The sequence below is a fragment of the Anser brachyrhynchus genome (genome assembly GCF_964034855.1).
Source record: "Anser brachyrhynchus genome assembly, chromosome: 21".
Taxonomy (NCBI): domain Eukaryota; kingdom Metazoa; phylum Chordata; class Aves; order Anseriformes; family Anatidae; genus Anser; species Anser brachyrhynchus.
The window spans coordinates 6901043-6928453 of NC_137714.1; the positions used below are offsets into that span (position 1 = coordinate 6901043).

Here is a 27411-nt window from a genome sequence, read left to right on the forward strand (position 1 = left end):
CTTTTAACTCGATGCTCTTAATTTCTATCAGTCTGAACAAAGAAGGCTGAGCTTTGGCTCTGTTTGTATATACATACTCATTTTCTGGATTGTGAGCTGTGACAAACACGTTTATTATTGCTGTATGTGCAGAGAATATTTCCATTCAAAAGATATTTCAGTTAACAGAAAGCTTTCAACCATTTCTATTAACTTTGCCATTTCTCTCCCTCTTCCTTATAGAAGACATATATACAATTGGGCCCCGACTGCTGTAGTTACAGCCTCACAGTCTTATTTCAATCTCACGTACGATAATTCCAAAGCAATTGAGATGCGAAAAGATCTACTGGCATTGCCCTAATTCATGTAGAGAAAGCAGTTCACTTTGGTTCAACACAGGATCAAAAATCACTATGAGTTGCCCACATACGCAGCTTCTCTGAACAAGGGACAGAATCCAGGTCTTCGATTCCCATCGGGATCTTCTTGCTGTCAACACCCTCTCCAAGACAAGTTGGATGAATGAGCATTCTTGTGCTACTTCAGATACTTTGCGTCTTACCTCACGAGAGCAGTCACAATTAGCTTCTATTTTGAAAACAGACAAACTTGCAGGTTTTTATTTTTATTGGATGCTTCCAATTTTATATCTAATAATATACAGATACTCATTTTTCATTGTTCCATTCATATCTTCACATAGTTCAGCCATTCTGTCACATTAAAATAAAAAAAAAGCACAACTGAAATAAAATAAATTTGTAAGCTGGAAAAATACATTATAAACTTATATTCAAGAAACATTCTCTTTATAATTAAAAGCCTACTTGTAACAATTTAAGTAGGATTTAAAGAAAATCTTGATTTTCATTTTTAAATAGGTGGCCTTTGTGTATACTTTTAATCATTTCATATGTACAATTCAACCAGTATCTCTGCCTACCTGTGACAGAATACCTGAAATGAAACAAACAAAACGAAAAAAAAAATGAAAAGGAGTCTTTAACAAAAAAAAAATCAATATTCTTTTTCCAGGAAAATACAGTATAATCAGAACTTTAAACACATGCTTCTCTCATTTGTATTAAGGCCTAAGAGACAGATGTGCTTTAATAAAAGCAGACAGTATGAAGAAAAGTCCTTCCACTTTTCTCTTCGAATTCCTGTAACAGCTCATCTATTTCATTTTCCATGTCTTCTGTGTGCTGTATCTAAAAGAGAAAAAAATGCTAAGTAACTGGACTCCAAGGATACGATGCAGTTTAGAGAACAGTAACGATTCAGTGTTTTTGGCTTACTGTGAAGCCTAAATCAGCAGGCTGTACCAAGCCGTGCAGCACTGGGTGCTTTATTGAGATTCCCAGCATTCCCAAACGGACATATATTCTGCATCGTGTTCATCTGCACATCCTTCCTTCTCCAACCCACTGAACTGGCACTGAACTAGTACTTTGTTGAGTAGGCAACATCCATCCTCACTAGATAACAAATGGAAGCTTCAGAATAGCTGCAAGCACACTGAACAGATGGCTAAAATTCAAGTCCCTTGAACCCTCAGAGGATTTTTGGATCTGGAAAGGATGCAAGTATTCGGGACCAGAATAGATCACACAGTCTGGAGTAAAAAAAAAGTCTGTTGCCACACTGGAATAGGTGAGCTAATCAGCTTGCACGTTGTGAAAGGACACAGAGCCTTTCTGTTCTCTTGACAGTTACGTCAACTGTTTTAAGCTCAGCTTATTTCAGCATTATTTCAAGGGTTAGGGCCAAGAACATTGAAGGTGGAAGACAGAAGGCACCAGATTTTTTCCACATCATACACACAACAGGGTGGTACTATGAAATACACCTACACAGGATGCTTTTCAAGTATACCGTGATTCACAATGCAACTCTGATGTTTAAATCCCACATATTACAACTGCTTTTGAAATAGACATTTGTGCTATAAACAAATGTTTTGAGGATGGGCTCAACAAGTGTAATGGTTATGTGAAGTGCTCTGTGATGCTGCTTTTCATGGCAGCTAACAATTCGTTAGTTTTGGACACACACTGTCTACTTTGGAAATCATGAACTCCATTCCAGTTGCACAACAGCTCCGTAAATAACCATGAGAATTTGGAAACTTAATTCTGTTGACATGGGTTTTACTTGAAACGATTTCTGCAATATGCAGCGCCTTTAAGGAGAGATAAACAACCCCCAAGCCCCGTGCAGTCAGCTGGGTCCCAAACGAGCCCTCTCTACTTACACACTGGCAGAGCTCACAGATAAGGAAAGCACCCAGGGTTGCCTCCTCATGGTTATCCTGAATGTCCACATTGATCACGTGTACTGGCTGACACGTCTCCTGCTCTCTGGAATTTAAATCTAGTTGGAAACAAAACACACAACAGCAAAATTTCGGGTGGAATGATTTCACGTTTTACACAGCATTCATAAGAAAACAGTTTTATTATTTTCTGTATACATAGAACCAGTGAATAGTATAGTCCCTCTTTTCAGAAGGGGAAGGTGGATTTGGGGAACAAAAGAATTCAATTTTGTGGAAGGGCTGTGATGGTTTATTAGCCTTGGTCAAGAGAAATTACCGCTCACCTTCGGCTGGCAGTCTTTAAAACCGAAGATTTTCAAAAGTCGAGAATGATTTTAGGCTTCCTCACCTGAAGAGTTTTAATTGCCTGTTTTTCAGAAAGCACTGTGCATCCAAACACTGAAAATTAAACTGCAAAGTGAACTCCTCGAAGTTAAGCACTGCCAGTTGTTTTAGAAAATTCTAGCTTTAACATGCTCCACTTATGGGTGGAAAAGGAAAAAATAAAGCATCCTTTTCCTATTAATACACCTATGTGTTATTGTTATGCCTCTCTAACAAAACCTTCCCATTACACACACTTTTTTAAGCTACAAGTTGCTCTTTCCTAACCCTGCTCTGCAAGTTTAGCTTGGCAAAGCCTGCTGAGGACTCCATTTTAAAGTTTCACCTTTCTAACCAAGAGCCATTTGGTAGCACTCAAGCTTTCTTCCTTTAACGCTGCTTGTAATTGACCAATTATCATAACGTGAGGGAGGCACAAGCAGAAAGCTAGCAAGTGGCTGCCCTTCGCCTCATATCCTTGTAACTCAAAACACTCTCATAAAACAGGGTGAAAGCTGTTTTCCACGTGAGACATGCTGAACTGACTGAAGAACCATCCATTCAACTCGCAGGGCAGCTGCTCTCAAAACTTACCGATACGTTTCAAACACTTCACTTAGATATTCAGAGCCCTTAATTGCTCAGCTTGCAGAAGCTCAAATGTTTGTGTGCGTGACATGCCCACTGACGACTGAAAAGGTACGCAACGGCCTTTTACGTTATGTATAATACTGTTTGCTGGTCTTTGAATGTAAAGGAAACACCCCAAACCTTACATAAGCCTGTATCCAGCATTTCCAGCAGCAGGGTGCCAGCCCAGGAGCTGAAACCCCACGACTCTGAGCTCCCATCAGCTTGCTGTGCATTATTTGTGACCATGCAGAACAGCCAATGCACAACATGAGATCCTGGCATATCTCGCTGACTCATTTAAGGGCAAAGCTGTAGCACGTTAGCAGAGAACTAATCGTGTTCAAGAATAGCTTCTCCAGCTTCATAGGAAGTATTTATTATGGGCAAACTGCTTGGTAGGTCACAGGAAGTATTCCTCAGGGAAGAAGGGAAGCTGCACAGCGAAGATAGCTTAGACTGTTTCTCCATCAACCCATAGTGGTAAAAAAAAAAAAAAAAAAAAAAAGCTCATCACATACAACTTGGTCATCTTCTAGATCCATGAGCATTTTCAAACTGAACATGTACTTGAGTTTCTCCAAACGCTTGTTATTTCAAAACGCTTGTTATAGCAATTTCAAATTGCTATACGTACACATCCTGCATAGCTGCCAGAACTAGCATCTTTGAGAAATATGTACTCAGCTGTCACTTCTCTGCTACGTACAGCCCATGGCAATGCACTGGGAGCTCTTCTCCCTGCTGGTGCTCCAGCAACAGCAGTCAGAGCAGACAGATGTTTCCAGATCTGTGAAGGTCTTTGGGGGTGTGGGTGTGTGGGGTAGAGAAGAACTCAAAGTTAAGTTATCAGCTCAAGGTCCTTACCTTCTACTACTTGATCATAGACTCTTTCTTCACACGTAAGAATCAAATCAAAAACGTCTTTGCAGTTCTGGAATCTCTCTGGTCGTGGCTTGATTCTCTTATTTCTGTCCAACATATGTAAAATCCCATTCTGTGTGTATCTGAAGTTGTTTGAGTTAAGTATCTTTAAGAAAAGTCACGTTTTTGAGCAAATGACCAGTACAAGGTAAACTATTACAGTATCTTTAAAATCTGTTTGCAAATACAAAGATCGGTGACCACTAAACAGATCCCTGTTTGACCCCAAGAAGGACAATTCAGGCAGCTACTGGGTTTCAGACAACTCAGTACAATGGCAGAGACAGCTTCACAAGGCCCTCATTAGGTCTGGGTTCCTCAGAAGGACAACTTCCCTTGGGTAACTGCTTTTATATCTGTAATGCTTAGAGCACACGGACGTGGCCGTTTGCTAAGTGCCCTACATCCACCTGAGTCACTGCCCCTTTCGGCCTCTGTCCCGTAAGTTATACAGGGCTCCTGGTGCCAGCTGCACGCCTGCATGAAGCTGCAACCTGAACTCAGCCCCGCAGGTTTATACAACTGAGCTTCCGAAGGAAATTAAATAAACCAGTGGAGCATCATCCCTTTCAGAACATCCCCAGACAGAAACAGGAATGAAGAAAACCACCGACGTTACTGCTGCCAGCACTTCAGTCACCGGGTGAAACAGATTCGTTACGCTGCTTGGTAGCTCAATTTACGCGGGTACAGTAGCTTTGAGACCCAAATTTACAGCCCACATCCCCCTTTCAGACAGGATACACTAATCCCCTGCCCACACTAACCCTGTCCTCTCAGCTGTCTGGGATACACGGTTTCATCAGGAGCACGCTCGCATACATCTGCTCGGTTCATTAATAGCAAACTCCTCCTGAAGACAGTTTTATGGGCAGATTAGGAATACTGGGGAAGGTTTGAATTAAAAGAGCATGGAAATTGATGCATCTCTTCCTTGCTTTGAAGCACCGGCTATTTTTAGCCATCCGAGTACATGTTTTTAAATTAAAATAGCAGTAAGGGTAACAGTCTATAATTTCTTGAGATAACAGAAGGATTCTGAGCAGAAAAAAAAAAATCCATCATTAATAGTATGTAAGGTACCATCTTGGCTTATTTCCATTTTGAAAAGGTCACATACTTGGCAGGTTGTCTTCATTCTTTTTGCAATACAATCCTGATCTTGTAACGAGAGACTGGCAACTTTCTGTCCACCTTTTTCCAGGTGCCCCCAGTACCCCCGGTTCTCTTGCTCAGGCAGCCAGGTCTATGCCGCTAATCTACGTGCTTCAAGGTGTTCTTGAAGAGCGTTCAAGCCAACAGCCTCCAGAGCTTTTAACTCTCCCAAGTTTTTAAGCTATATTAAAATCTAAATTCTTCTTTCTACCCAAGTAAGAGACCTTATATGGGAAAAATATTCAGTTCTTATGTAGCTGCAGCATCCCACTAGCTGCTTGACTGAAGAAAATTTCCATTTTGAATTACAAATTGAACGATACTTCATCACAAATATATATATATAAGCAACTCTATCAGTCAGTCGGCTGACTTCTGCTGTGTCTTTTTTTCAGGGCTCTCCCAAACCTTTTACCATCATTCCTTCCCAAAAGACTTCTCCCTGTGTAACTGCGCTTTATAGCCCAAAGCTATCTGAAGGAGCTCTTGTACACCAGAGCCCACATCTTCACAGCATCCCTGTAAAATCTCCTTGGGTCTGTCATGCTTGGAGAAAATCCACTACGCCAGACCTCTGGTGATGTGCAAAGCACGAAAACGACTGTAACAGCCATTTTCAGAACACTTGTAAACATCCCGCTGCACTGCTTGGTTTGGAGTTCGACAGCGAGCCCCTTCTGGGCTCTCTAATCTCTATTTCTACATCATGCAGTTGAAGGAAGAATTCACAACACCTTACACTCTTCTCCTGGTTCTTTTTTTTTTCCCCTCCATTTCTAGGATGAAACGTTGCTGGCATCTGTCCCCTAGCTTTCCTGAGCATGGAGACAGAATTACGCATATTCAAAAAACCCACACAGTCAAGCTTTCTGCTTCACACAAGCTTTCCACTGCCAACTTGCAGCTACATTTTTTGAGGGTCTATGTGCCTATAAAAGGAGATTGAAATAAACTGTTAAGATTCAGGACGCTTTCATACTTGGTTGTCTGAAATCTTTTTCACCTGGATAAAGCCAGCGTGCCATCATCCTGTCGGCAAGCTGCCCCGAGCTGCAGGACTGTTTTCAATGCATAATCTTAGCCCAGATTTGTTCTCATCATGAGCTCAGGTGAACTCAAGAGATATTACACCTTGTTAAAGGTCTCTACTGCCAGATGTTCAGCCATTAAGTCAGACTTGGCTCATTCCAGCAGATTTCAACTCCATGCTTCCTATTCTCTGCACCTCTGCTGTCCCCTTTCAGCACTCCCTTCTTCAGAAGGTACTCACAAAACTCTCTCCTGGTTTTCAGTGCTGTTCTCTGGCCACAGCAACCTTACCACTACCATGCTCAGAAAGTTAAAGCATTTATATATTTACCTAAGGGGTCATCACCCACTGCAAACCATCAGTAAATATCACGTTTCTGCAATGAGTCTAATTCAGATACTACCTTTATTGGAGTAACTATGCTAAGTGGATCCACAAAGTATTGAAATTTGTGCATAACAAATCACTCCTAGAAAAACTTGATATGAAGAGACGTTGCAACACAAGGTGTGCCTAGACATACGGAGCACTGCTGCTCATTCTTGAAGAGATAGCTAGAAACTGCCATCTCTACGGTTACCGACTCTGCGTTCCCTCCATTTACTTCAGGATGTCCCATAATAACGTATTGATATATATATATATACAAAATACAAACGTGTTTAGAACAACCTCCTAAGTCTTTCAACAGCTCCTGCCACCCAAATTTAAAATCCCCCCACCACAGACAGCAGAAATGCCTCCTCCCACCCCCCGTGTAGGTCGCTGCCCATCCTTTCCCACTCAGTTCATCAGTCAGCTTCTCACTCAGGACCCAAACTGTACTTTTAGCTGTGTAATACTATCATATATATATTGATATAGAAGAGAAACTAGCTATTTTCCTTAACTACTAGTAATATTCAAAAGAACATTTCCAGCAAGTAGACTTTTAGTTCTGCATTTGCAGGGGGGGCTGAAACTAGATGATCTTTAAGGTCCCTTTCAACCCAGGCCATTCTATGATATGATTCTATTTTCCCACCTTCCACTGTTGCACACTGTCCTTCTCAAGTAATTGCTTGAGGTCCACTTGGCAAATTTGAGTAAGTCTTGCTAAAAGCTGTGAACAGGAGCTTTCGTTAAGTGGAACTGGGATACAGAAGAACATCCACAGAATAAAGCAGATAATCCTGGAGAGCAGAAGTGTTTTCTTGTTTAATAAACTCTCACAATTATTTTCACACATTGACTATGACTAGTTTAGTTCCTAGCTCTCACCTTCCCGAACTACAATGTTTACACTATTTCATAAAAGCTATACTGAGGTTAAAATTAAGAGAAGATTCCCATATGACAATACTTTTTTCCACTGTTACATACACCACTCCCACACTGCAAGATACCCATGACTGCACTGCCTTCACACATGTCCAGCTTCCAGTTTTGCTGATAGTGTTTCTTGTGTAATTGAATAGCACGGCAATGTTTTTGATGGTTACCTGACTGCAGAATTCAATATAATGTAGACTGCTGTTTTTGTTAGGAAATTGGATCTTTACAAGCCTGAAAGATATTCTTCTCTATAATTTCACAAGTACTATTGTTAGAAATCCATTTTAAAAAATAGGGGAAAAAAACACACATGTAGCTTCAAGATCTTCTCCTTAAGATTGTATGATGACTGCCTATGCTGGAGGTCAGCTGGGCAAAACATCTTTAAGTTGAACAGCAGTGGCAAAAAATTCTCCCATGGATGCTAGATGTTATTCAGGTACTATGAAGCTTAAGGGAAAAGTGAGGGGCGGGGGGAAAAACTTTAGGCAATCCTTTTGCATAACTGCACTATCCCCTAACTAGGTTTCCCAGGGTTGGTCTGTATGTTTGTTAAGTGTTAAAGCTGCACTGAATATGCTCATGAAGTCATGCAAATATCACTCAGGGTGTCGTTAAGTGATTCAGATGCTAGTGCTATCTCACCATCTATGCATGTGAATAATGTAGTTATTCCTCTGCACAGCCATCTTTGAGAAACGCAGTTATTCCAAGTTCTATTTAGGAAGCTAACTTGTTAGGAACCTAAAGATGGTCTTTAGGAAAACATGTATGTCTGTCCACAAAGAATTAAAGGAAGTCTAGGCATTCTCTTCTTTACAATGAAACATCATGGACCTTCTCTGCAGGGTAGACAGGACAGTATTTTTTTCCAAAGTAGTTCCTGAATAAAATATGGCGTATTACCTGAAGAACTAGATACTGGGATTAATTCCCCTGATACATCAATGTTTAAGTGGACTGCCAGCACCTGAAAGAGTAATGAATCATCTAAATTAAAATAACTTAATGCATCAAATTGGACTTTTCGTTAACAGTAATTTTCTCCCCCCATTAAATATGAAGAGCCATCTACATGTCACACCTAACCCAGCTCGGACCTGCTATCGCTTCCAGACATCATTTTTTTATGGTGAATACACTTCCCAGGTAGAACCACAAGAGGACAGCAAGAGGAAAGAAACCTCAGAAATAAGACAAGATTACAATAAAGTACTGGCTACAGCTTGAGCTTTTTTTTTTTTAAACCACCAAACAAGCTTAAGGAAAATTATGTAAAAAAAAGTTTTATTTGCATTAAATAAAAACAGATACTCTTGTTAGAGAACAAAGCATATAGCAATATACAGGGCACAGAAAGCAACTAGACTGCACAGAAATTACTGTGGATTATGTTTAGAGAACCTGCACTTGAGGCTGACAAAAAAAGCAACAGATTAGCAAAGGAAAAAACAGGAAGTTTTGATAAATCCCAAGATCGGACAGTTAAAGGTTAGAAGAAGTACACCGCAAAACAGCAGACACATTCAGTGTCTGCCAGAGCACAAGATCACTGCTTATTTTCTCAGAGCAGTAAGAATCAAGAACAGCTATCAACTTCAATGAGAATAGATCTAATTACTGGCAAATTGGTTTAGTTTTGCTTTTCCCCCCTCCAGTACCTATCTATGATGATGGGGCCTCCACTTAACATCTCAGTTTTGTGATAAAACAAGACTGCAATATTGTGAATGAGAAATTCAGGAGAACAGAATGGGCTGAATGGGAGACGGACACAGCCAGATGAGTTGTGTCTTCCATTAAACTGTTTTGCAGAGCTCAGTGTCCAGCTGGAGTCAGAAGGATCTATTAATTCAGCAGGGAAACTTCAGCAGCAGTTCAACCTCAGAGCTTGATATTCAGAGAAGGACAGACAGGAATGATCATCTCAGGCCACCTAAGTTGCGTGTTTATAAGAAATGTGCACTTCAGAATTGTAAAATATCACCTGGATACCAAGCACCATGTAAGAAGCATGAGCAGCAAAATTAACTGCCACACCTAGTTCTTTACACTAAGATGTTTCAGCATATTATGCTGTGTTTTAAACCAAAGGCTCGTTTCATTTCTTACCACTGTTGCTGAATAGGGCTTAGTTCTTGTGGTGGTAATCACTGCATGCGGACAACAGACTTTCAAGAAATATTTCTCATACCGTAAGAGGAAGCTTGGATGAACTTAATCATGCAGGTCTACAAGGTTGTAAGTAAACATCTACATCTCAGGTCATCAAGGCAGAAAGTCTTCCCTAATGATCAGTGAAAAGGAATCGGTTGCATCTGCTGCCCAGTTATTCTGTTTTAATTCTTCCACTCTCCATGAAAAAACATCCTTTGAAATATCCCTATCCTCCCCTCGGTATAAGGGCAGCCAAGCAGGTCGCATCAAGACACCTCGTCTGCAGATGACTAATCTGAGATGAGATACCCAATACACTGACTTGTTTAAGTTAAAATCTTGTATGGATGAAAAGAACTAGAAAAGAATTCACTAAGTTTCATCTTAACTTCTAGACGAAACTGAAAATGAAGTCGGCAAGTAGTATAACCTGAATATTCTGGAGTATATAAATTAATTATATAGTCATCTAAAATAGAGACCAATCTATTAAACATAATTAGGTAAATTCAATTTGCTAAAATGCATACACGCTCTTCAGGAAAAAAAAGTCTTTAAAGTAATGGCTGACGTCCAAAGCTTCTACATCTTCAAACAAATCTGACACGCCAATTATTCATTTTCATGCAGCTGTCACTATACTCAAACACTGCAATTCTTCTCTGTGAAAAATAGCAGTGGAGCAGAGTAAGTCTCTAACACCAGCACAAATGGCATTTGCAAGTCTCTTTTCTATGTAATCTCAATTTAATTACTAGTAACTGTATTGTAAACAGAACATACCTTGTGCTTCATCCTGCTTGGCAAAATGCTGACGGGGAACAACTGCCCACCCTTCTTCCACCTGCAGTTATCACTTCCTTTTGCAGGGAACACAACACTAAAAAGGGCACCAGCGCTATGAATTCTGCTTTCCAGGCAGCTGTGGTTATCGCTGCAAGAACTGTCTATGTTCTGTATCTGGAGCGTGATTTGCCTTTCATTTGGAATGAAAACTGTGCCTTTTTAGTACAAATTGGAGATTGTTCACAAGCCTTTTGTGGTACTGTGCAACTTATAGTCCTAACGCTGAAAATATGATATCCTAAAATATCACAAAGCTACCAAGTTGGGTTAAGTAACATTTCTTGTAATGTTTGTGCCTGCATGAATGACTTGCAAAGGACCAAATATGAAATGTCACTTGCTTTTTATTGCTAAGGCCAACAATGTAGCATTTCTAAACTGTAAGCTACAAATAAAATCCAGCTGAGCAAGCTCACAGCGGTTGGTCCATAACCAACAGTAGCTGGTCCAACAACAACAGGCTCGGCATGCTCATTCCCTAAGTCTGGTTGAGCCCTAAAGCTGAGGGCTGCATGCCCACACTTCTCTGAGAGAAGCCAAGATCTTTAGTTTAGCCTACAGCTGAAGTGCCAGACAGTGACTTGTCAGTGCTGAAAAGCTGAAACTTCATTTGAGGATGAAACTGGACAGAAATAAGCTGTCAAAAGGGAAAAGAAAGGAAGCAATGGTAAAGTCCAAAGAGCTGGAGAAGGGGTATGATGGACATACTGGAGGGACTATCAGAAAGGTGAGAATATCAAAGACAGAATGCAAGATGACTTCAAAGATGTGGCATTTCTGACTATGCCAAATACTTGGCCACGTACTGCATTCAGTGAGTATTCCACATGGAGATTAATTTCAATTGCAATAATCTAAAAGAGTGTCTGTCATCTCAGCAAGATACCTCAAACTGCTAGCAGGTCCACCAGGTGACAGGGACAGGTAACAAAGGATTGTAGAAATCAACAGCAGGACCAGCAGGCAAGCTAAAGAAAAACACCAGAGGGTACTCAGGTATTGCACATTCCTTTGGATGCTCCTCTCAGGCATAGAAACTAGTGCCAGATTTCAAAAGACGAATGTCAGGAGAGGGGGGGAAGCAGGAAGTATTCTGAAGTAGCTGTACAGGCAAAAAGGTTTGTCAGAAAAATATTAGTCATTCCAGTAAATGTCTCAGAGAAACAGGGTCTGCAACAACTGTTCTCAAATTACTTTCCATTGTTGTACTACTCTGTACTGTAGAACTCAAAGTTAATTTTCAACTAGAGTTATAGTTGGAACTCAGATAAAGCAAAATAAGTATTGCAAATCTTATGTAAATTAAGCTATTTTGCTTCACTTATTTGGGAAAGCTGAGAACGCATTCATAAAGACAGCAGGGCCACTTTTAAAGAGCAGCCTGCAGAGCAAGAAACATGCCGGATGAGATCCACAGTGTGTTCCTTGGCACAACACTGCAAACAGGACACTGAAGTACAGGGGGATGTGGTTAATCCACAGCCTGATTAACAACTGGTTTTGCAAAGCTCACACATACACACACACACACAACTTGTGTTCCTTGGGGAAACACTTCTCACAGTAAGTCCTCCTCACGCTGGTCCCGAAGTCTGTTCTCAAATCAGATTCCCAAGGTATTCACACCGCCAATTCTGTCACTGGGCAGCAACAACGCTGACTGAGCTTTTCTTCCCCCCTCTTCTGTAACTTCAACTGTTGGTTTGGCTCCAAGTTTCTAGGTGTTTCAGCAAAGGTAGAAGCTGTGATTCAATTAGACAGAGCTGCTGAACTTGGGGCTAGAGTAATAACCCATGCTGGAAGCAAGAGAATGCTAACTTTGCCTAAATGGAAATAGATGTGATGCACATCTAGAGGCTCAACCATCTGAAGAGGTGGCAGACACTAAGATTAAGCAGAAAATCCTGCAAGATAAAATGCTCTGGCAAAGTCATCCACACCTTTAGTTACAAAAGGTAAGAATAAAGAGCAAGAACGGGTATTAACTTGTTTGCAAATTTTGTTCTGAAGACAGAGCAATGGAAATATGCCTTCAGTTCTTCTGTTGAATATTCTAACCATCTGTCTGCACATCCAAAAAAAATGCCATAAACATCCCAGAAGCCAGGCACAGTAATTCTACTGTCTTGCAATTAACACTGGTTGAAGAAGTTACAGGCACTCCCCTGAAGATGGAGATTGTTCTGGAAGCAATATAAAGAACAAAGACTGTATAAGCATTCCCTACATTGACAGAGAAAGCTTTGCGTTCATCTGAAATAAACTCTTCTAGGCAGGAAACAGCAGCCTGCTGTCACTTCTGTCCCAGACGAAACAGCCGAGCTAGGACCAAACAAAGCTATGCTAGTTTTTCTGGGCAGACAGCTGGCAAGGTTCATCAACTACAGACGACAGAAGGACCGAGTGGGATTTAGGCCAGTGCCCAAGAGTAGAAGCAGCAACTTTTTATATGTAAGTTTAAATAACAGTAAGACTACCATCTTCGTAGGGAGTTAAGAACAAAGAAAGCCTGTGCTAAGACACTGGTTATAGGAAGAGCAAACAATATGAACGCTTCGCTGCATTCCTGTGTGATATCAAAAGCAGCAGCCAACACACTGGGAGAAAAATTCGATCTGCTTATGAGGCAAATCATCTCTAAGTAATGCTAGTCATGCATGGTGCACTCAGGAGGCCAGCAGGTGGTAGGGACCGAGACCTTCAAGTAGCCCTGTTTTTCATGTCCATCCAAAGGTGGTTTCTCAGATTCAAATCCCACCTTTCCTTCCAAGAACGCCCAACAGACTTAAAATGCTTACGTTCATTAGCAGAGCTCATACATTATGACTGAAACACAGTCAAGGAAAATTACTCAAATGCTATATGGATTTTAAAATACTCGTCAGCCTCAGACAGGATTCTTTGGATGACCTGTTCAGAACCAACACTGGTTAAGGAAACAAACCTTCTGAAGATTCTAGCTAGAAGACAGGTAGGATGGCAGAGGAAGTTTTATGTGCTGAGAAACATTTCCTATTAGGCTGGTATCCGTCGTTCCTCCAATGTCCTAGAACTTCAAATACAGAGGGAAGTATATCTAAATAAGTATTTTATATTTTTTGCATGTCTAATAGTTTCAAATAATATTTTTTTTTGATGTGGATGAAACCAGAATTAACAGCAGTTTCTTAAGAAGCCAAACTAAGAAATACTGAAAACTGCTTTCTTTCAAAGGCTAGGGATTTTGTGAAAAGTGTTTTTGTCTTAAGATCCTTCGCGGAGAAAAAGGTATTGGAGCTCAGCTTATGGTCAAAAGTGTACAGAGCTGCAGAAACACACCTCATAGAAGACTGTTCAAATCCAGTTTAAGCGCTGCTTTCCATCCTCATCCTTTCCGTTTCACTAAGTATTTTGTACTTAAAGTACTTTGAAGGATGTTAAGAAAGAAAATGAGACTTACGCTGCGTTGAGGAGAAGTTTGCCACGCAACAGGCTGTGATTTCGGCCATACAGCAACTAGCCCACTGACCACGGGAACCCAGCTCAGAACAGCAGCTGACAGCTGTTAATCAGCTCCAAATCCAGGAAGAAAACCAAACGAAAACATGAAATAAATATACGCGTGAAGAGCTTACCTGAAGTGGAATTTAAGTTACTCTTGAAAAAAGGAATCGGCACGGGTGAGCTATACGTGGCCTCAACAAGCACGAAGCTCAAGAGTCCTCCTGCGTGCCCATGGTAACTTCCCCCGTTAAGCAACTCAAGGTTGCTTTGTACAGCCTCCAGAAAAGCGGTGCCATATAAATTCTCCATAAATTAAGACAGTTCACTGATCCAGAAATATCAGGAATTACTGCTCAATTGTTACGGATTCTAGAGCTTTTGCTGTAAGTGGCAGAAGTCTCTGCAACAAACAAACAATATTCAAAAGAGAATGGACAAGTGCTTTAGAGCAAGCTATTCCTGTCACCGGCAGCTTTTCTTCTAGCAACTTTTCTCCACTTCTTCAGGCCATGAATGCTCTGGGCCTCAGAATCATGGCTCTTCACCACACAACACCAGAGCGTTAACAGCAAGGCTGGAAAATACAACTTGGCTACAAACCAGAAATCAAGAGGAACAGAATTTATGAAGTCTCAAATCTTTTCAGCAAATGACAACCCAAGCAGTAAGACCTGAAACAGATTTTGATGACATATTGGAAAATTACTGCCTCCTTTGCCATTCCGTGCTGCACCTTTCATTTTCATTGCAAATTTCTTACGGCAGCTATAATCTGGTTCTACTTGCTTTGTTAATGAGAAAACCAACAGGCAAAGTGCTATGACCTCATTTCATACAAAAAGGATCTTATTCCTGGTACCGCTGCACTATAATCATCTATTCCCAGCTTATGCTTTTTTCCCTGAAAAAGCAGACATTAATTTGAGATCTAAAAATGAAAGAAATTAAGACGTGGATAAATTCAGAACTTCCTGGGACATCAACTATTTGATAACCATGTACCATTTAAATTGTAAGATTATTTACATGTTTAAAAACATGAACTATTTTTGCCTTTCAGGGTGCAAGAGGGAAATCAAACTATCTTAGATAAGGAAGAGCAGCAACTTTAAGTGCATCAGCCATCCATCACTGTCCAAGAACACGAAGCTAGTGCTTTGCAAAAGCACTCGAACTCTTAAACTTACCCCTTAAACTCATGGTAATTTGCTCTTTGCTTCTAAAGGTTTTAGTGCTGTTCCGCATTTACAACTCAGTAGTGTATTTCTTCTGTACAATAATCAGAAGTTTGCTTTGAATTTCTTAAGTAGCTGTTTCCATGCAGCAAGTGCCCAAGACTTTTAAGCTTTACAATCCCAAACCTATGCACTGGATATCTTGCAGCATAGTTACAGCTGATGCCTTTAATTCCTCTAGGCAGCTTCTACATTTCGCTGATTACTGCTGTTCTCCTTAAGGCACGTAAATCTGAAGGTGTAAATTGTGCATCCCAACTCATATACAATTAATGCACAAACACCATTAAAAATACTTTACAGACTACTGAAAGCTAAGGGACTTTTTATGATTTACTATAAAGTTCTTGCTACAGCTCACAGGAAGGATGTTTTGCAACAAGCCCCTCATCAAGCACACAGGAGGCAGTTGAAGATCCCAGACTAAGCCCTCCCTGAGTTCTACCTTCCCACACAGGCCAGCAAGAGCTTGTTAACCCTACCAATGCTGATGCACAGGTCCTCTTTCCTGTTATCTCCAGGCCAGGGCTTATTAGCTCAGATGCAGCGACACTTTAGCACTACTATGAGACGTCTGAGCTATAGCACACGTGCATCCCACAGGCAGGGAGCACACGCACATGAGCTCTCAGCCACTTGCAGATCAGCTTGCACAAAACTAGTTCTTCACGCTGAATATTGGCCAAGTATGTCCTCTTAAGAGAAAGACTATTTAATGGAAAGGATCACCATTTCCCAATATTTAAGTATTCTTGTCTTTACAGTTCAGGGAAGTTGAACGTTAGTTTCCATACTAGCTATTTTTCAAGCTACAAACTTATCACTTGTGAGTGGCTGAAGTGAATACCCAAGTAATAATGCATGGACAGCATTCAACCACAGAATCACGAAAAAACAGACTACTACCAGACAAAATAAGACTTCTCCAAGTAGTTAAAAAAAAAAAAAAAGCTGTTCAAGAACAAGAATTCTCAGAACCTGATTAGGCAAATGCAGGAATTCTAAAGGACTAAGTCCAAGGCTGTAACAAATGGACTCTGTTATCTTCCTGAGCATGATATGCCACACCTAACTGGAAAAGGCAGCCTGGACTGGCTGCATACTTAGAGATTATTGTCTTAAGAAGCTAATGAACTACCTTTTCAACTTTAGTCCCCAATTTAAAAAGAGAGTCCATCCTTCAGACTGACTAGAGAATGACTGGAAGGCCTTGCTCCAACAAGCAGTTCTGTTTCTTGCTTTGAACAGACCCCAACACTACACTGGACACGCAATATTACAGCAGTTAGGTTATCAGTTCTGTGGTTGATGCCAAATAACTTTCCGATACAGCTGTTAAAGACTGCACAAGGAACTGCTTCCCTTCCAGTACTGGCATTAAGGGAGAGCAGAAGAAACCTCCCAGACAAGATGACGTTCAGTACTACAATACTGTCCCGCTGTATTTCACTCCAAGAGAGAAGATTCAGTTTATCTGCAGGAAAAGCCTAGTAATGTCTGACTACGACTTTAGTCAGGATCTTACTTCATTGCTACCCCCCAGAGAAAAAAATTATTCCTCAGTATATCCTCACCACTCCCAGATGCCCCTCTTGTCAGCTAGTCACGGTCCTCTTTCTGTGTTTGTTCCTCTTCGCAGGCACAGGCGATAGCGTCTCAAGTGGGACTGAAACATTTTGGGCAAGGCACAGAGCCCAGCTCCTGTACAGTCCTACAGTGACACCGATTTAGTTCAGTAATACACTTCTGTTGGTCTTCCTTCTCTTCTGTCAGGAAATTGGTACTTCAGCTTTGTACATCTGGACCTTGTGAAGATCTCGTGCATGCTAGAATCTGCTTCAGATTTTTTCTGATTTTTCCCCTATTCAGGACTGCCCATGTTTGCCCCAAAGCCTCCGCATTTTCCTCTACTGACATTCTAGCACAATGCATCTTACCCGTTAAGACAGCAGAGAGCAAGACAGATGAAGAACTGTGGGATAAACCAGGAGTAAGGGTCAGCCACAGGGAGACCACAATGCCATAAATATTTGCTGGCAAAGCGGTTTGTATGACAGTAAGAATTATTTCCACTTGTTCTGAATGGGAAGGGTACTATAAAAAAAACAGAAAATACATCAGCAATAGCATACAAAAAAGGTATGGCCATCCAGCTTAGAGAATTCAAAAAGAAGAACTAAATCTCAGTTAATTACATTATCACAATTATTTTTCTCAGAAGAGAATGCCTATACCTTTAACTAAGATGCACCAACCCAGCTTCTGTTCATTTCTGAAACATCTTCCTTTCTGCCTCAAGCAAACCTTTAGGAATGTCTTGATTCTCTTTTTTTTTTTCTCCTCCTAATTTGATATCACATAACTAGGGAGCTAAAACTGGAATCCTATCTACGTATTTAGCAAGCAGGTTAAATTAAAAGTCAAGAACAAAAATAGCAGGAAACAGAGTAGCAGGCCACACTTTTAAGTAGAGGTATGCTGCCTAGAAATATTAATTAAAATAAATACATATCTTTGGAAATAACTAGGTTTCTTCCGTCTAAGGGCCACAGATATATCAGTGTTGAGAAAAGGAAAGAAACAAGTCGATCATGGAGTTAATTAATATTGATAAAGAATTTGGGAATGGCTTCTGTCAAATTTTGGTCAAGTTTCTATTTGAATAGTCCCTATCCCTGGGCAAATGTGCAACAGCAATTGCTGTTGTAATTTTATTTTATTTTTTTAATTTCATCTTATTGATTTCACTTGATTGCAAACTCACCAATTTTCCTTTTTTTTTTTTGTCTCTCAAGTCACAATCATATAATTAGAACCAAGTCCTTAAGTCCCTTCACACAGCTGTACGTGGCAAGTAATTATACTGGCCTATTTTTGAGATGCCCATTTGCACATGCAAATTCAAGGAACTGTAACAATACTACCCACACATAATCCTGCAGAGGTACCCCAGACACTGGCCCTGTCTCCTACAGATTAGTAGCAGAACCCTCTACTGTTCTCCTAGAACAAAAAGTGGTATTTTTAAGAAGCACCCAAGAACTACACTCAGAACAGCCTTAAGTAGTTTTGTTGCAGCCCTCTATTAGGGCTCAGGGAACTTAAATACAATGTTCTAAAAATGCAAGGGCAGAAGTGGATATTTGTTTTAACTACTAACCTTTAAACTGCTCTGGACTGCTTTCATTTTGTACATACTGTAACCACCACTGTAGGTATTCAACTGAGCACGGATGTCTGCCTGGCTCCATCAGTCCCTTACCCCTTTGCTTCTGAAATTCAGCATACGCCTTCAAGGTACGTGAGCTTGTGCTCTGTATTTCACTAATTAACAGCAATGAAGGTGCTTTTAGGCTCTGCAGAGTGTTTTTGATAGTTCTGCTCTCCCTCCTTTTCTCAAGTGACTACTTTTCACTCATTTTTTACCTCACTCTGACCGATGTCCATCACTGCAGAAGCACATTTCTGGTTGAGATTAAAGCCTTCTGAAACAAGATGTCATTTCCTTGGCTGGTCAAGCGAGAATATGCCAAGTCACTTGCAGCCACAATTTCACTGAGTATCTGGTGTCCATAATGCACCGGATCCCTGCTGGCCTACAGAACTGGAGGAAGGAAATCATTCCCAGCTGAGGCAGCACTGGATGCTGAGCGCTCGCATTTCTTGTGTCCCATCACTGGAATATGGGAACAAGCTGACAGTTCTCACCAAGATACTTTCCAAACACCTGGAACGGCTCTAGGTGACAGTCATCTCCACTGAGCTGATGAATGCAAGGCTGGGGAACAGGACAAGCTGAATCATATGAACAACACGTCGTCTTGTTTCCCCCATCAATTACACCCAAAGCCCCTCAGAAGAGCAGACCCCCACCCCCTACAGCAGGCAATGTTTGCATGCCCATCACCTCTATCATGAAAAATCTTCTGCCACTAAAGAGCGCAAAAACTGCTCTGTTACAAATTATAAGACTCATTTCTGGAATACTTCATTTTAAAGGATTCTCTATTTTTAAGAAGAAATTCTTACTGAATTCTATACTGAATATCTTTTTTAGGGTAAATTCTCTCTTTCGCACTTAACATTTAAAAAGAAAAAAAATCAGATCCCTTGCTGAGAAAGAAGTACCTAGAATGAGTACCCTGATTTTGCAAAAAAAAAAAAAAAGTGGGTTTTCTTAAAGAATGAAAAATCAACTTCAAATACAGATGTTCTAAAATCATGCAGAATCATGAATTATGTCAAGCTAAGTAGTGTGCATAACTGTGATCACCTCTGCTCTCCAGGATTAATTCTGTTATTGTGCTTTCCTATGTCCTTTCTTTAAAATATACTACGCACATTTTTTGGGGTGCACTGCTCAAATCACGTATCAAGAAGCTCTCAGTGAGAAGAGTGAGTTCTTTAATGAAAAGTATCCTCTCTCCCAGAGAAAGTATACTGTAAGCCTTACCTGTCAGTTTGTCTGAGCTAAATACAATTTTAATCTTGAGGTGGCAGCTGTTGTCATATCCGTTATCAGGAACAGTCTTTGCACTGGGAAAGTACGATCCACAGTGCAGTGGAGGTTAACGGACAATCTGTGATAGGATTAATGTGCTTTCAATCAAGAGGTAAATGTGTTAACATACTTCAAAAGAGCATTCTGAATGCGTGCATTGTAACTCAATAGCGATTTACAAAGGAGCATTAGAGGCCCTTTGTAAAAAACCTGCTGTGAACTTAAAACATTTTAAGTTTGCCAGTCAAGCAACTATGTATTCCTAATGCATAATGCCAAATAATGAATTACACCTTTCAAGGAGAACCATATTGGATTTTTTTAAAAAGGCCATGCCACAGGGATACAGTTCTTTGTCTTTCCTAAGCAGATCATTGTACATCTGATCATATGTTGTTTTGAAATCATAAACATTTGGCTTGTCCGGTGCTGGTCCTGGCAGTTTCACGTGAGTCCCTGTTCCAAAGGATCGGACACTGAATCCTCGTTTGCTGAAAGACAGTGGGGAAGGGGAGAGAAGAGGCAATTAGACTGGGTGGATTTTAAACAATGAAGTGCAATCAGCCAAATCACAAACAAACAGTCCAAACATATTTCAACTAACAGTTAAACTAAGGTCACAACGTTCTTAGATTTACAGCGCAAAAGAGTTGCAGATGGAAGTTTGAAGAGCAGCAGCACACATCTTTTAACCTACATAAATGTCACACACACAAAAAAAAAAAACCTCCATCTGACATCAGGTAACTAGTATCACACAAACTGCTTTCTGGTAGCTGGCGTTGCCAAAAAGCTAACAGAAATGATGCAATGATTTCAGAGTTTTATTTTCTCCTTTCCCCCTCCCCAAAGATGCACATTAAAACAGAGAGGCAAAGCCATTGGGCCTCGGACCATCGCAAAAAAGAAATACTCATTTGGGACTATAGCCAAAAGGAACAGAGCCCTCATATATACTGAAGGTTTTTAACAAAGTCAATTAAATACAGCTAAAACTTCGCTGTGAGCGGGTCACCAAACATGCTTTGAAAGATCTGTGATTTACCTAATACCGAGAGAAAAGACATCCCAGACATATCTATACTGACAACCATCCCCTTCATTCTTTTTCAGAACTTGGTCATCTGAACATGGAGAAAGGTGATTCACATGGACTTGAGGTGTACTGCTGTAGCGCATAACAAAGTGAACTCCAACTCACTGCCCACTTCTCTAAACCCGCTAATTGTTTTGTAGCACAGGAAAGAAAAGGGACCCAAGAGTATTCCACTAGCATAGCACAGACTCAGTGCAAAACGCAAGGAGAAATAAATACCCAATAAAAGAAAAAAGAGTTAGACCGGACTTCCAAGACAACTTCACTTCAGTTCTGTTTCATCTGACGGGAAATTTTCTTCCAGAAGTATTTTTCTACTTTTGCTTTACTAGAGAAAACACGATGCAGACAACGACGTTATCTGTACCGTGACATTCACCGTGCAAGTCTTGTTTGAGAAAATCCTCACTTGTTACTGGAAAACCTCGGGGCAGAGACCCAAAGCACACATTTCCTTGCGGTTACAATTAAGACTCATAAACCGTTTCTGAAAGGCTGCCCTCATTTTATACTAATTTTTCTTAGAATTACTATACGCAGTGTTCCAGACATCGTGTTTCTGTTGTGCTTTCACACATTTTGGATCTGTAACACGCTCTGTTCACTCTTAGGCAATACAATACAGGCAGAGATGTTTTTGTCTTGATATAAGGAAGTAACAATACCACCTGGCCAATACTTATGTATTCTGCTCAAGCTGCTGGGTTAACTATTTTATTTCCCACATTTCATCGCCAAACCTCTACCGTGATGTAAGTAGCGCAGTACAAGCATTTGGGTGCTTGGCCTTTCCCTCAAGTGGGCTGAAAAAATCTTGCTGTGCAATTACTTTTACAGAAGCGGAACACATACCCTGCTGGCTTGCATCTAAAACTTGCGGGTAAGCCTAGAATTGCTTCATTCCATTCTTAGGAAGAATTACTTGTTTGATTATTTAAATTTTTAAAAAAGGAGGCAGAAACCTGTTTGTCTTTAGGGGCAACACCGTTATGTTTTTTCCAGTTAACCTAAATACACTAGATTTAATTTCAATAAACCCTTGAGTAATAATAGGGATTGCAATACATTTTGTCAGATAACCCAGACGAGATTGCTTTCTGGTGGTCTAATGGTCAAAGCTACGTGGTAAAACAGTCACTATTAGCCAGAAGGCTGAAATATTTAACTTTAGAATACACAGCTTCTGAAACATGTCATGATCACGGATTAATCTCAGTTTTTTTGTTGTTTTGTTTTAAAAAAGGACCCACACTTGCAGGTTCAATGATTTATCAGAGTCTGAATTAAAGAAAACCAAGACATCTGCAGCCTTCTGAGAAGAGCGACCAGAAGGCTGCGAGCCACTGCAAGGGTCCCAGGTGCCCATTTTGAGCAAACGACGACTCACACTTTAACTCCTCGGTCTTCGCACACAAGATAGCAGAATTCAGTAGGAGACACCCATTCAAATTGCTTGTTTGTCTTAAAAGTACAATTCCTTCCACAAAAGTGACTCATAACTGCACTTGTGGTTATTTTCCCTGCCATCCTTCCAGCCCTGAGTTTTTATTCTACTGCCTCTACTGGACATGAAGAGTCATCGCATTTATGGACAAAACTGCAGCGGCTGAATTATTAATTTTTTCGAATTGCTCTTCTTCCAGATATCTCATCCTTCTTCTTCCCTGCCTAACGTCTATCACTTGAAGCTATTTTGGCAAAGTAGCTTGGGAACACCTAATGAAAAATAGTGAACTTCAGCACCTTGCACTTCCTGTCTTCTTTCTTCTTCTCCCACACAAAGCAGTAATGCTACAATGGAAAAGTATTTTCTTCTATGTTTTCCTCCTGAATTTTAATTTTTTACTTTAGTTTTTTTCTCTGAAATAGGTCTGGTTAGGTCACGCACATTAGAAAGCCCACCTCCAGCTGTGAGAAACATCCTTGAAGTTTGTGTAATTTCATATAGATCAAAACAGAAGCGTTCACTGCAGTTTCACAAATCAAAAATTTGTGGTTCGACACCCAGGACCCACTGCAAAATACTTCCTCGAGTAGCTGGAACGCACACCTCACCCGGGGCAGTTTCATGCTTTGACATCAGCAGTTGCCAAGGTACAGTTTTACATTAGTTATGCATTAGGTGTACTGTTAGGAAATATCTGGAAGATGTTTCACCATACTTCTTGCAGCAGTGGGGGACAGGACTGCTTTTGTTAAGCAGCTGGGCAGATCCAGTTTAGTGAGTCAAGTATCTGCTATTATGTGGCACGGCCTTTTAACAAGGAGTATTTTCTATGAGACCATTTATATCTAAGATCCTTTGCCTAGAAAAACTACAGAGAAAATGGAAAAAATGAACTTCATCTTTACCATTAATAGTAGAGGGTAAACATATACTAATATACTAACTCGGTGATCTTGAATACTAAATATTGAAAGTGAATGCAAAAAACTGCAGCACCACTGCAGGCAGCAGCATTAAAGTTTCTCAGGGGACAAATTAGTTTTAATACAAACTAGCTTTAATACAAACCTTCCACAACATGTAGCAAGAGAATAATTAGCAGTGTCCTCCTCCTACATCACTTCAAAAATATCTTATGCCATTCAACCAATTAAAAAGAAAAAAAAATCACACACTTGAACAGCGGGCATGAAAGCATTGTTAACTGATTTTGATTACAAAAATCTTCAAAATATTAACTTGTTGCACTGCAACATGTAATTTACTTATCAGCAATAAGCTGTCAGATGAAAGTGCTATGTTAAAAAACACTTCCTCCTCTCTTAAGGATTTAATAAGACAATTCCTGATATCTTCAATTAAGCAGCGCAGGTTTCAATACCCATTTGGCAGCAGTTAGCTGCTGACAGATGTCAGCAGAGAAGCTATGACTGAGCTACTTAAGTAAACTGCAAGGGTGTAACTTAAGTTCTTTTACTTAGTCAATGTTGAAATACAAATCATAATGTTAACATGTAACTTAGGCTTTGGCTACTGGGGTTTCGATTTTTAAGCTTTTACTGCCACTAAGATACCTCATGTTCACATTCTCAAGTTCTTAGCACACTCCATTTCCTAAAAACAAAGAGGAACACAAATATCCGAGAAGTCTGCGTTGCCAGAACAGGACGGCAGAGAGAAAGAACTGAGGGGGCTGAGATAGGATGCTTGTACCATAAGCGCCTGAAAATACAAAGTTGCTAGAGCACCTTCTATGCACTGGAAGAATTTGAAAGGATAATTTTCTTTTAAATGCCAAATAAACCTACACAAATGGATACGTGGAAGTTGCTGTGTAACACGGCTTGTCAGTAAGTGTAACCCTTCTACCTTCCTCTTTGGTGTTTCAAGGAGAGCCATGGCCTAAATCTATGCATCCTATGGCAAAAAAGATGCAAGTCATATTTGTAAAAGCAAGAAGTGTAGGATGAGTAAGATTTGACCTACAGAAACCCAGTTTGATAACTTTTAAGGAAGGATTGCATCTCTCTGCATAGTCCTCTGCCTTGCCTCTTTTCCCTTTGCTTTAACGTCTCAGTGTAAACCATTGGCGATGGTAGCTATTCTATCAACAAGCTTCAAGGGCTTCTGTTGGGAGATTGGAACAATAACAAAAATATGTAGGAACTGGTCATTAAAAAGAAAATACAGAAAAATACTATAAAGCAAACAAAGTAGTGCTGAAGCAAGATAACACTGGTTAGATGTCATTATATCTTTGTTGTATTGCGAACAATCAAACATTTGCCTTCCAGAGACACAAGTGGCAGCACAGAGACACCAGGCACAGGAAGGATGAGTAAGAAATTTAGGTTGCCAAGTCAGAATCGTGCAAGCCCTTTGGAATGAACTACTGCAATTTAAAAGGAAAAAAAGTAATTCTTATTATCTGGTTAAGTAAAAAAAAAAAAACACTGAAGTGTACAAAGTATGTACTACAATTTTTTTTCCTCATGTTCAAGAAGAGAACAGCAGGATAATATAAAACATAAGTACATTAAGACGTTAAACTCTGTTTAAACCACTTCATAATTTCATGCATTAGACAGGATAAACAACTAAAAGGGAACATAAAAGCAAGAAGTGATAGACTGCAGTGTGTCTGAGAGCCTACTATGTTAATCATTTCATTTGGATGTGCTATATAGAGAACTAAATATGTATGTAAATACACAAATGCATCAGGGTTTTAAATTCAGATATATCTGTAAGAATCTTTTTTGTTGTAGAAGGAAGTAGAATACAGTTAAGTTCAAGTTTTAGTAGGCATTCGGTAGGCCTAACATTTGGAAAGTGAAATAAGCTTGCCTTACAGATATTTTTCTCTATAAGTTGAAGACTGAAATAAGCACAATTACTGAGAACACTTTTACATGAAAGACTTGGCTTAAATAAAGCCCGTAGTTCATGAGAACACTGAGTGGACTAGCAAAGTTAATTCTGAAACCTGACCTACAACATTATAAACATTAAAAAAAAATCTGTGATAACCATGTCAAAAATATTTTTATTTTGATATGTTTCCTAGCATAAATATTTTCAAGAAAAAAGCCTACTGCTATCTTGAGCCACACATTGCAAAACTTTGTTTATGAATGTTGATGTAGATGTTCCAACACCGATGGCTGGACTCCAGATTTTTGTTTTCAAACAGTCACCTGTGGTTCCGTAGTGTTTGTGCCCTTTCAAGTTTCATAATCCCTTAACAAAATACTTTGAAGTTATAATACCTCACTTTCTATGCTTTAAACATTTCTTCCGGACTGTTTTTCCTCTTTTGGTCACATGTTGTTTTTTTCCAAAGTGCAGTGCCACATACAGCAGGACAGCCTGGCAAAATGGACTAGCTTTGATCCAACGCAAACTGTTTCTGAAGCTTACAGGCAAGCAATCATTCTCCTTGCAGGGACTAGTTATATCTTTGGAACAGCATCAGCAGTTCAGCTCTATTTTGCCAGCTATGCTATTCCAAATTACATAAGATGCTGCTGCTTACAAACCTTTACAAAATAATATCCTCTTTTTTTTTTTTATAATAAAATCGTAAGGGAGAAGAAACTTTCAAAAAGAACATCAGTCACAACGGAAGTGATTTATTTCTTCTGCAAAAACAGAGGGGAAGAAAAAGGCTGGATATTAGAAGTAAATTTAATCCCCACCCCAAGCGCTCCGGTTTTGGTTACCGCTCAGTTCCAGCGTTATAACTAGCAGAAAACCCACAGAAAAGCAGCAGCCCTTCCCCACCCCAGCTCAAAGCACGTACTGGTCCCATCGTGTTTGGAGGAGCGCCTCAGGTAACATCTGACGCCAAGTTTAAGCATTTGCTGCATCAGATGCTTACAGTAAGATGGCTGCCAGACCAGATGTTCCTATTATTTAGTCCTTTCACGTCTTTTTTCCCTGTTTTAGTTAAAATGTAAAGCGCAATTTACACTTCGTTGTTTGACTCGCTGTGCTAGTGATGTGCCTCATCTCGTGTAGATGCTGACTTTGCCTAGTTTTAACCGAAAAAGAAGACTTTATCACGGTGCTCAGGGAGGGTTCAGGCCCACGGTTCCCGGCAGATCAGATCCCTCCTGCCTGTCCACCCGTGTCACCGCCTCCCTCTCCCATCTCCCCTTCTGCCTTCAGCCAAACTGGAAGCACTTGCAGGGCTGAAGAAAGGGACCCTCACAGCCTCAGCATCGCTTCACGCTCTGAACCAAGCACCATTTAGCCAAATACTTCACCCGGTGTTCCTGCAAAGGGAAAGCGCTCCCTGTCAGTGCCTACAGCGGCTCCAATCTTCACGCTCGTTATTTAAAGAATAAAACGACGTTAAAAAGAGGCAGCTGGGCGTTAAAACGCCGAGCCCCGGGGGCTGTCGGCCGCGTTTCGCAGCGCTGGACGCGGAGCTCCGTTGTGCGCCGACCGGTGCAGGCCCCTCGGCCCCGGGCCCGCGGGGAAGGAGGCGGGCGGGCGGGCGGGCAGGCCCCGGTTACCTGAGGATGTTGTGCGCCTCCATGCTGCGGTTCTGGTTGCTGGAGCACACGACGGCCACGCGGAGCGGCGAGGACGGCATGGCGGCGCGGCCCGGCCCGGCCCGGCCCCGGCGGCGGCTCCTCGCACAAAATGGCGGCCGCGGCGCGGCGGGGGGCGGGGCCCGTGCGTGTCGCCGGGTGGGGCCGGCGCCTGCCACGGAGAGGAGGGCACGGAGGAGGGGAAAGCGGGATGTGGAGGACTCGGCCCCTTGTTTAACGCACGCAATTTCCACTCAAACCGCGCGGACTGGGATTAGGGAGCGACGGGGAGGGATCCCCCAGCGCTCCGTTTGGGTTAATGACGTGATTCCCGGCGCTGTTCCACACGGAACGCCTCGGTTGCTGCCCCTCCTTTTTCCTTCTCTTTAATTCCAGTTTTATGTGGTACACAAACGTGGGGAGCTACGCTTC

At 40.9% G+C, this 27411-nt stretch overlaps 1 protein-coding gene across 1 annotated transcript; it reads right to left on the reverse strand.

Moving 5' to 3' along the window:
* Positions 1 to 89: 89 nt before the first annotated feature.
* On the reverse strand, positions 90 to 27124 carry SSU72 (SSU72 homolog, RNA polymerase II CTD phosphatase). Its single transcript, XM_080564521.1, has 5 exons — positions 26962 to 27124; positions 20246 to 20389; positions 4121 to 4260; positions 2237 to 2355; positions 90 to 1193 (listed from the first exon to the last, which is right to left on the reverse strand). The coding sequence occupies exons 1-5, from the start codon at positions 27039 to 27041 to the stop codon at positions 1092 to 1094; spliced, it is 585 nt and encodes a 194-aa protein (XP_080420647.1). The 5' UTR covers positions 27042 to 27124; the 3' UTR covers positions 90 to 1091.
* Between the last annotated feature and the right edge of the window lie 287 nt (positions 27125 to 27411).

Bases quoted from the DNA above. Each gene is read 5' to 3' on its own strand.
- SSU72 (XM_080564521.1), bottom strand. From the start codon at position 27,041: ATGCCGTCCTCGCCGCTCCGCGTGGCCGTCGTGTGCTCCAGCAACCAG. The intron at 20,390-26,961 runs GTAACCGGGGCC...ACTGTCTTTCAG, and splicing joins GAGGCGCACAACATCCTCAG to CAAACGAGGATTCAGTGTCC. The intron at 4,261-20,245 runs GTATCCCTGTGG...AAACAACTTCAG, and splicing joins CTTAGGAAAGACAAAGAACT to ATACACACAGAATGGGATTT.